Below are 11285 nucleotides of genomic sequence, written 5' to 3' on the forward strand. Positions count from 1 at the left end.
CTGTCTCTTTCTTTCTGGCGAGTGCACACGCCCTATAGCAAAAACCTCTCCAAAAAAAAAAAAGAAAGAAAGAAAAAGAAAAAGAAACCCTGAAGAGAGTACTGTTCCAGGAAAACTAAAGAATGAACAGCCAGAAGTAAAGGAAACATAAATGGCAACCAAGACAATGGCCAACTTATACGTTGGGACAAATCTGGTAATATCAGTGATAACATTGAATGTTAATGGATTAAATTCTCCAATAAAGAGACACAGACTGGCTGAATGGATAAAAACAGAAACCCTCTAATCTGCTGCTTACAGGAACCCCACCTCATGGATAAAGACATACATAGACTAAAAGTGAAGGGTTAGAAAAAGGTTTCCCATGCAAATGGGAACCCTAAAGAGAGCTGGAGTCACGATACTAATTTCTGACAAAATAGCCTTTAAAACAAAAACTGTTTGAAGAGACAAACAAGGGCACTATATTGTAGTAAAAGGGTCAATTGATCAAGAAGATATAATGCTTATAAATATCTATGCAACTAACATAGGAGCAACCAAATATGTGAAAGAAAGACTGTTAGATCTAAAAGGAGACATAGACTGCAACCCACTAATTGTTGGAGACCTCAACACCCCATATCACCTCTGGATGGATCATCTAGATAAAAAATAGGTAAAGAGACAAATGATCTAAATGATACAATAAATCAAATGAATTTAACAGACATCTATAGAACTTTCCACCCAAAAACCATGAGATACACTTTTTTCTCACCCCCATATGGAACCTTTTCAAAGATTGACCATATGATAGGGCTCAAGGCAAGCCAGATTCAAAAGCATAGAAACTATACCCAGCATCTTCTCCAACCATGATGGACTTAAACTTGATTTTAATTTCAAGAGAAATCCTTAGAAATACTCAAATACATGGAAAGTAAATAAACTACTCCTGAATGACTTCACAACTACTGAAGAAATAAAGACTGAAATCAAAAGATTTGTGGAAACCAATGACAATGAGGACATGAGTTTTCATAATCTCTGGGACATTGCAAAAGCAGTCATAAGAGGGAAGTTCATAGCAATTAGTGCACATAAGAAGAAGATGGAAAGAAGCCAAATGGATCACCTAATATTGTGCCTCAGAGAACTAGAAAAGCTACAGCAAAAAACAAACAAACAAAAAAACCCAGAAAACAAAACAAAACAAAACTCCAGGATAAAGGAAATAATAAAGATACAAGTAGAAATAAATTAAATAGGAAATAAACGAACTATACAGAAAATAAATGAAAGTAAACTCTCTTTCTTTAAAAAGATAAACAAAATAGATACACCACTAGCAAAATGTAATTAAGAAGAAGAGAGAAGGGAACTGGACGAATATGGAAGAATTACTGCTGAGTGAAGCAAGCCAGACTATGAAGGAGAGATATTGTACGTCCCCACTTAATATATACAGAGTGTCTGCACTTTGTGACTGAAACTGAATGACTGAAGGATATAGAAACACAGTAAATGGTTGTGAATACCAGATATAGTGTTGGAAGAGGGTGGGTGAAGGAGTAAATCTGAGGAAGGACATTTAGAAGAAAAAAGAGAGAGGCAAAGCATTAATGGGACAAAGAAATTGGAGTGTTATCTGTTGAAGATAACTTTATAGTATTATCAACTGGCCTTGGGAGAAATGTACACATGTTGGAATATTCACTTTGAAAGCTAAATAACGTGATTGTATGTATAAAAGAACTTGAAATTAAAAAAATGTTAATAAGGAAAAAAGAAATCGTGTGTGTGTGGTGTGTGTGGGAGGATTGTGTATGGGGGGGTTGTGTGTGTGTGTGTGCATGTGTGTAAATTCCAAGGCGTTCATTTTGTGTTGCCTTTACAGTGATGTGATTCCACAAGGACAAAAGACAAATTTGCATAATAAGGATATTGGGGTGAATGCAAAAGACAAAATACTCCCAGGAGACTTACTGTTTAGTAGGGTTGTGATCTCTAGATTGTACAGTTTTAGTTATGACCTAAAACTTTTTTAAAATCTGAGACTATTATGTGGTTTCCAACTTTTAGTTTTGCCACATAAAGACATTTTTTAAAAAGTAATGATATCTTTTTTTACATCATTTTATCACTAAACATACATTCAGTATTTATACTCCAAAAAAGAAAGAAGGTAAAAGCACAATAAAGGACTGTCCTTTAAATCCACACACTTATAAAGATTACACTTAGTTTTATGAAGACTCATGCCTGCCCTCTTTGTTTCGCCTAAGGTTACCAGAAAGTCGTGAAAACCTTATCATTGAACTTCACTGGCCTGTAGACCGGCTCTGTGAGATTGAAGGGGTGTGTTCAACAAATATTTATTTCTTGATATTCTATTTCTGTTCCCATTTACTCATTCCTCACCTAAGAGTTTGCTTGCTATAACTATAATAAAAGTCTGAGAATAAGGCAAGGAAGAGAAAAAGGTAGTTTAAAAAGATGCTTTCCTGCAATCTTGAAAGTTTCTGCTATGTTGAGATCTTCGGTAGGTCTGAGGAACATAGTACATACCCCTTCTTCATCTAGTCGATCGGTGCACTTCATATTAGTATCAAGAATGACCTTCATGGTCTGAGTGTACCCGCCCATGGACGCATGATGCAAAGCGGTCCAGCCATTGTGGTCACTGTAAAGAGATAAGAAACGACATGTGAATACACTTTATAGATTATGTCAAGAAGGGATACTATTACGTAGGAGGACCTGATGGGCTATAAAAGCATAATTAAGATCTAGCAACTAAATATTTATTATAAATTTACCATAAATAAGCTCATTTCAAACCAGTGGCCATAAATGGTCTATCAGTAATATGATTCACACATATTTTCTTTTAGGTTGATTAAATTTAAAAGGATATAAATGTGTTACCAAACTTATAAGCATAGTGAAATTGGAGTTAGCATGTCTGTGTCATATATTTTTTTTCAGAGCTGTAGTATACTTATACATATTATTTTAAATCTTTTTAAAATGTCTTTTTCTTTGACCAGCTTGTGGCATGGTGATTGGGGTAGCTGGATCCTATATGGCCAACTGTTTAGTTTGGGTCCTGGACCCAGTGGCCTGAGGAACACATTGAGCATGTGTGCCCGAAATCCTGAGAGGAATATGAAAGAAAAGGGTTTGTGGTGTGGCTGTTCCCCCTGAGGAATGCTTTCTCACTTTTCTTCTCATTCTCTCTCTCTCTCTTCCTTCCCCCATAGTGAGTGTATATGCTCTATGACAAATTTTGAAGAAAGAAAAAAAAAACTTTTTTTTTTTTTTTTTTGAGAGAATGAGGAGGGGTAGGGAGAGAAAAAGAGAGACAAGCAGTTTTTGGTCAGGGTCTCACAATGCCTCAGTATTCCTGTCCCAGCCTCCCAGTAAGCTAGGCTCACAGGTGTGTACCATCATGCAGAGCCTGTTTTTGATTGATCTGGGAACCAAACCCAGACCCCCATGTGGCCCTGGGCTTTGCAGGAACACCCTAAGTCTTGTGCCACTGCAGTTGGGCCTTGTTTTATTCTTTCACTGAATATTTACATCAAAAGTATTTTCCATGATGGTGGCACTGGCCTGCATAGTCAATAGTTACTGCTAATAATACTACCTTATAGTGCATGGTTACAAGGTGCAACTCAAGAGTACTGATACTTACCACTTGTTCTAAGAATCTATGTCTGGAAAAGCTTTCCTCTTGTGTTCTCAGAGATGCTTGTGCAATCCTTTTGAAAAATATTTATCCTTTCTCACAGAAATTTGAGATTAAATACAATGAAGGCTTATCATATCAGTAATACTTTTGCAACTTAGACATGGGAGAAAATATGGCACAATTCAGTTTCAGTGCTAGTGAGCAGCTGCTTTAGGATGCAAAAGCTACCTCACTGTTTCAGTTATGATGTCATTAAACGACAGCTGTCTGACCTGGGCCCCCTTGGGTCCCCTTTGCAGGTCTACTGCTTGGCGTTCTCTATGAGCAGACAGGAACGGACCAAAGCACTCCTTTCACAGCTACATTGCGAATGAGCCTGATGAGCTCTTTGCTACCAGAAGATAGCTCAGTCACCCCTCTCATGTGTTTTCAGGTTTTCTTCTTCATTTAACAAAGATATCATTTCATTATACCACACTTTATTTCTTTCTTTAGGTTTTTACCATAGGGCACATGTGTTTTCCAGAGAGATGGAGAAAGGGAAAGTGAGAAATCATCCCCTGCGGGGTGGGTGGGGAGATGGCCATACTGCTATATATTTTCCTCCTTTCTCCTCTCAGGATTGACTTTGGGGAAGCCCACACATGTGTCTGGCATGATTTTTTTTTAAGCTGCTGAGTCCAGTACTCAAACTGCAGTTGGCCATGTGGGAATCCAGTATCTTAACCACCATACTACCTGGTGGTTCTAATTATGGCATGTATTTATTATGATTACATATTTTAACTTGGTTTTGTTCCTTATGTTAGTTTTCTTTTAAGTATAATAACATTCAGAAATTTTTAATGTCTTGTTATTGCAAAGGGAACTTCTAATGGTTTTCGTTCATCAGATTGAATGAAAAGTAAGGTCTTTGAGCTTTGTGACTTTGTGTATGCATGTCACATACACAAATGTGATTACAGTGAAGTATCTGTAGAAGATGGCAGCGTGAAGAAGTAAAACACGAACTAAGAAACACACTGCACAAAGCAGCTTACTCGATGATGCTGAACAGGGTCTTCAACTCCGTAGAACTACCATTTCTTCATTTGTTGAGAATAGTACCAAATTTCTTTTCAATATTTGAGACTCACATATGTTTTGAAGATTACATAAAATGGACTAAATTACTTAGGAGATTATAAAGATATAGGTCATAATGAAAACTGTAAAAAAAGGATACCCCAAAATGATGATTTAAAAGTATACATAAACATTTCAGTGATAAACCCTCACCTGAGAAATAATGCACCTTTTTTCAGAAGAAGCTGAACTACTTTATCATGTCCATTTTTTGCTGCCAAGTGAAGAGGAGTCATTCCATGGAGGTCACCTTCATTCAAAAGCCTTGTGTCACTTATGTCTTTTAGGAGTCTCTGGCAGGTATTGATACGCCCATAACTTGAAAACAGTAAGTTTCATATTTTCAAAGTGAATATTAAACATAAAGAAGACATGTTCATAAGTTGCATAGATTAATCCTTACCTGGCTGCAAAATGCAGGGGTGATTTCTTATCTTTGCTTTTGGAATTAATGGACACATTAAAGCCAAGCAGGTTATTTACAGAGACAGGAACCCCCTGTCTACATGCATAATGTAGAGGTGTACACCCATCATTGTCTTCATCCATGACCAGTTCTTTAATATGTTTCATCTATAGGAAAAATTAATATTTCACATATAAATTTGATATTACCTGATACGGTATTTTTCATATGTAGAATAGTATTTTCTAACAAAAGTCAATATATATTTCTTGGGCACAAACATATAAATAACCTAAAGAGAAATACAGGAAAATAAATATGAATGAATTGCATACTTTCTTTCTAATGCATATTACCATATTAAAGACTGTGAGATTCTTCAAGTAGGAAAATGCTCTTAGCATTTTTCTGTTTGCTTGTTTTTGTCATAGGGTTTGTTGCCAGAGACAGTTAGATGGAAAGTGAGAAATCACCCCCCAGAGGGGATGGCCATGCCACAATCCCTGCTCCTCCATTCTACTTTTTGGGATTTGGGCATGCATACACATGCACCCAGTGTGATTTTCAAGTCACCAGCTCTGGGACTCAAACCATGGTCCTCCATGTGAGAGTCCAGTCCCTTAGCCACCTTACCATTTTTTGCCCCTGTTTTTAACATTTTTAACCTTTTCTTGAACATATTTGACCATAGCCCTTCCCTGTGCCAGATCTTATTTTCTCTTAAAAATAACATTTAAGAGCTTAAAGTTATGTGTTCTATTATACAGAAGGAATGGAATATTAAAAATTAGATTTACCTTATCTTTTATATGTATGGGAGAGGTGGGTCTTCAAAAAGTTCATGGAACATGTATATTATGAAAAAATATGCATGGATTTCCAAGGTTTTTTTTGCACCAAAATAAATCTGGACTTCAATTTTATTTTTCCATGACTATTTTGAAGTTTCCTCATATGTTAAAGAAAAAAATGGATGGCAAGTGAGTGGCTTAGTTCAATAAATTAATAAACATTTTGCTATTTTGTTGAAAGTTTTCAAACATATACATACTCTTGATTCTTCACTATAAAAATATGATGTACTTCATGTATATCTAAGAGCCACTCAATAAATATTAGTTGGTGAATATACATTTGAAGACAGTGCTTTTATTATGTCATTGAGTCAAATATGTTGAATTATTTTTTAAAGATGGTGGAATATTGCTAAATTATTTATTTAATTTGTTTTCAACTGATATTCAAGTCATAGCAGTCAAAGAGTCAAGGAAATCAAACTGATTAAAGTTGTATACTTATTATAGATGAAGTATATAGAAAACCTCTGTAACTTCGAAAGCTCAGTTCCAATGCAATTTGTTATTATCATTACCATCAATACCACCACCACAATGTCATAAATAAGTATCTAAATAGGAAATTTATTTTAAAACATTTTTAAAATTATAGAATCAGCCTTCAAAATAATAAAAAGCATAATAAAAATATCAGTTTACTCTCAGTCAAACCCAACTCAATTTATGGAAATCCATAGATAATACCTGCAAAAACTCAGGTTGCAAATTCCTTAATCCATAAGGTTGCTGTACGGTCAAATGTAGAAAATTGCGTCCAAAGTGATCTTTTATGTCCACACGGGCACCTAAAAAGCACAATATGAATATAAATTCTATTCATTCATTTAAAGCAAGGCCTATGGTGGACTTTTTACTTAATTAAAGAGTCTTTACTTAAAACTTTATTTTGCCAGCCTTTAACTTGCAAGAAAGTTTATTTAGATGAGCCATTAAATATATTCAGAAATGGGTTTATCTTACTCCGTGTGTGTGTGTGTGTGTGTGTGTGTGTGTGTGTGTGTGTGTGTGTAAGGGAAGGCAGAGAAAAATGATTGAGGCCCTACCTTTTTGAAGCATAATTTATAAATACAGAAAGATTGGAGATTAACAAAGAAGAGGAGAGAAGAGAAGAATAGTTCATTTTCATTTTTATTTTTAATCATGTACCCGATTCATATCTAAAATGGGGATATTTATGGGACCTATACCACATAGGGCTGATTCAGTAAGAGAAAGCTGAAGAAATGTTCAGCAAAATGTGTGGAGTATAACGGTTGCTTTCAAATGCTATGTATTATTGTTCTGAAATTATCTTTTAAAATATTGCTTTCTTACTGGGCTGAAGATTACTCTAGGCATGTAAAATGTTCTGTTTATCCTTGTATTCATAACACTGGGCCCATTGCCAGGCATGCAATAGATGTTAATACATGGTTAGCTTGATCTCTCTTGGTTACCTTTAGAGAGTAGCAAATTTACAATATTCCAAGATGCAGAAGTAGTTGCTAAGATAAGTGGAGAGCGTCCTTCAGCATCGGTGCTATTAATATCTGCTCCCTAAAATGAAACAGGTCATTCAACAAAGAGTTTAGGAACATATAAACCAGCTTACATTGTAATTTCTTAATAATGTTAATTCATTGGGATAGCATGTATAAATTATGACTAGCACTAAAACATATGATTAATTACTGAATTACTTGAAATTTCCCTATAATCCATAAGTTATAAAATCAGAAATTAATCCCTTATCTTGTAACTTAAAGAATGAACTTATTTCACACATGCTAGGCTTTTGACTGATATCTGTCAATGTAACTACTTAACCTGTGAAAATAAAGCCTTTGACTTAGAGCATTAGTTTAGCTTCACTCTAAGAAATAATTTTTAATTTTCCATAATTAAATTTACTTTTCAAACTTACTGAATACATGATATTAAAAAAACTTTTCACAGGAAACTTTAAAACTAAAAAAAAAAAATACTTTCATTCTGAAATAAAAGAATGAAATAATTTAATTGAAATTACTCAAATCCTGAATTAAAGTTTTAGCAAAACATTTATTTGAGAAAATTTGTATTTTAAAATCACAGTGTGTGTGTGTATATATATTTTTTTATTATTTTTTAAAATTTATTTTACATACTTTCACTGAACATCACCACAGCATACAAAATGCAATTTTCCAGCCAGAATACACTGTAAAGTGGCTTGATCATACATGTTATCATCAACAAATAATTTTCCACTTCTTATTTCTTGCATATATTTTTTTTCCTCTTTACCTCACAGTGTACATATTTTAAAAATAAGTCAATATTTATAATTACGTGTTATGGTTATAGTATTTGAGGTGACAAGAAACCAAAGACCTTTAAAAATTTCATGGAAAGAATTCTTTACTTTGGATAGGGTAATAAAATAGCTTAAAACCAGTGGTGGATATCTGCATATTCTTTTGGGACCTAATGAATATAGATAACAATTCAGCAGCATCCCCTTTGAGAGCTTGATGGTGGCCAGGAGGTCTTGCAACAGTTGTCTTGCCAGGCGAAGGGTTGGCTACATTTGTAGGAAACCATGACTGATGTAAACAATGGTGCATGAGGAGTTTTCAGACAGTTCATGGAAAATGCAAATTATGAAAAAACTGCATAGATTTCAAATTTTTTAGCACCAAAATAAATTCTTACTTTACTTTCATTTTCCACTGATTCTTTGAAGTACCCTCAAGAATCCAAGATTCTTCCATATAAATATCACATTTTTTTATTGACAACACCCACATGTTAAATACTACATAGGAACTGCATCAATTGTGCACATTAGGGCTTAAATAACTCCCTTATGCAGTCATTCATATAAAGAGCTTATTTAATTTAACTCAAAAGTTGACTGACTCCATTTCTCAGAGTGAAAAATTTCTTATAATTTCATTTGCCACAAACCTTCAATATTTTTCTTTAATCTTAAAGTTTTTTTTTATTAATTGCTAGATGGCAAGTTCACTTATCAGAGAGAGAGAGAGAGGAGGAAAGGGCCCTCTAATAGGGCATGGTCAAGCCACAATCCTTTCTTCTCCATCTTTCCATCTTATTGGGATTCGGGGCATACATGAACATGTGACTGGTATGCTTTATAAACCTTTGGATCTGGTAATTGAACTGAAGGCAGCCATGTGGTATCTGGCTCCCTTAACCACTGGGCTATGGGGCTGGTCTTAATATTTTTCAACTCGTCAGTTTTTCATTGTTTGAAACGTGGTGGTGATAAGACAACTGGAGTAGAAGCTTATCCCATATGCTTCTGTCCTGCCTCCACCTCAAAGTCACCAGTGCTGAAAAAGCATTATCAGAGTCTCCCAAGACAGACACTCCCCTGAAACCTACTCAGAAGCTATCAGGAGAGTTATCCCTGTTGGTAACAGCAGATGGCACAACGGTTATATCATTGGACTGACATGTAGTCAACTATGGTTTGAGTCCTGGACCCAGCAGCTTCAAACTCATGCTGGATGTGTATGCATGGGTGTCCGAAATCCCAAGAGGAGAATGGAGGATAAGGGATTGTGGTGTGGCCATCCCCTTTGGGAGTGATTTCTTGCTTTCTGTCTTTCTGTCTCTCTCTGTCTCATGCACCCTATAGCAAAAATCTCTCTTAAAAAGAGTTTCCCTCACAATGTACCCACAAATACCTTGCACTAAAAAGTACACTTTGGCACTTCTACCTTCATAGTAATGAAGTTTGGCCATTACAGTTCATAAGCAATATATTCTACTTGCCAATATGTCAGTCAACACTTTGTAAATATTTTTGGCTGATAAATAAGAAATGAAAATTTGGTTTATTTTTGAAAATCTATATATGCAATTATATGATTTTCAACTATAAATAGTAATTAAAAAATAAAGTTTTTAATGAAATAGTTACCACTGAAATTAAGTAGTCTGCTAGTTCATGGTGATCAAATAATGAGGCTCTGCAAACAGACAATTATAAACATTATAATTAAAGTATATTGATATAAGCATAAATTTATAAAATATATGAAATAAAACTGCTATATTCCTAAAGCTAATTTAACTAGTCGTTGAATAACATTATAAAATGTTAGAGAATTAGAAACTTTAAAAATGTATAATTGGGGTGGCAGGTGGCATAGTGGTTAAGGTCACTGGACTTTCACATGGCTGACTATGGTTTGAATCCCAGACCTGGAGGGTTGCTTCCTCACTTTCCCTCTCTTTCTCTCTCACACTCTGCCTCTCTCTGGCCAAAATAAGATAGATAAATAAATAAAGTTAAATAAAATAATTCTGTAAAAAATGTATAATTGATTCTGAAAAGGGCAATATTTTTCAAGGCAATAAATAATAGAGCACAAACATATACATCAGAACATTTTCTTCCTCATCTTTTAGTATATTTATTTCCTCTGGTACTTCCTTCTGTAAAATCATCATGAGGATGTTCTAAAGTAAGTAGCAACATCTGACCCAAGATATGAAGAGAAAAGGTTGGCATTACTGTAATTCTGGGGAATAACAACAGCTGCATGCCAAGCGAGACTAAAATTTACCTGCAGCGTTCAAGCACTCTCTTGGGGGAAGGGGTGCTCCTCTGTGGTAAAAGTTAACAAGGCAGTGTTGACTTTCTTGAGTTTTAATGAAGTCAAGAATAATTATGGAGCTAATTGAAGTCATTTTGTTATCATCTGATAGGCAGTCATAGGGGTAATTAATTAATAAAGCAAATAAAGATTTCACTCATTAAAATACCACCATAACTAATGTTAATACTAATGATTTAAAACTTTTGTGTCTTATTGCAAATCTGACTTATTTGTTCCTATCTGAGATTATCTCAGCTATTTTTGGCTCTTTGTGTATAAATTTGGAATCAGCTTGCCAGTTTAATACCATAACAAAAGGTAGCAATGTATTTTAAATATATTAATTATATTCTGTAATTTTAGGAAATTGTAACATTAAAGCCCCATTTTCCTAACATAATTTGTTCTTATGTATATATTTGCTTAATATTAAGGCTGTGTGTTATTAAAGATACATTTTAACTATAGCCAAATTACTGGGTTTCCAACTTGGCTAAACATTGGATCAAAGAGTTTTAAGAATTTCCGAGACCCTTTTCAGAAATACTGATAAATTCTGGAGAATTAGTTAGGTTAGGATTTTATGAACTCCCTACATGATTCTTTTTTTTTTTTTTTTTTTTGAG

At 34.5% G+C, this 11285-nt stretch overlaps 1 protein-coding gene across 1 annotated transcript in view; it reads right to left on the reverse strand.

The window, feature by feature from the left end:
* TRPA1 (transient receptor potential cation channel subfamily A member 1) overlaps window positions 1-11285 on the reverse strand; it is a 70448-nt gene that overhangs the window by 32608 nt on the left and 26555 nt on the right. Inside the window, exons 8-13 of the mRNA XM_006139794.3 lie at window positions 9978-10026; window positions 7504-7603; window positions 6752-6852; window positions 5208-5377; window positions 4958-5122; window positions 2554-2668 (exon numbers count right to left, since the gene is read on the reverse strand). Coding sequence (XP_006139856.1) covers window positions 2554-2668; window positions 4958-5122; window positions 5208-5377; window positions 6752-6852; window positions 7504-7603; window positions 9978-10026 — 700 coding nt within the window. The remainder of the gene's footprint in view (window positions 1-2553; window positions 2669-4957; window positions 5123-5207; window positions 5378-6751; window positions 6853-7503; window positions 7604-9977; window positions 10027-11285) is intronic.

The sequence above is a fragment of the Tupaia chinensis genome, unplaced genomic scaffold (genome assembly GCF_000334495.1).
Source record: "Tupaia chinensis unplaced genomic scaffold, TupChi_1.0 Scaffold000002_1, whole genome shotgun sequence".
NCBI classification, from domain to species: Eukaryota; Metazoa; Chordata; class Mammalia; order Scandentia; family Tupaiidae; genus Tupaia; species Tupaia belangeri.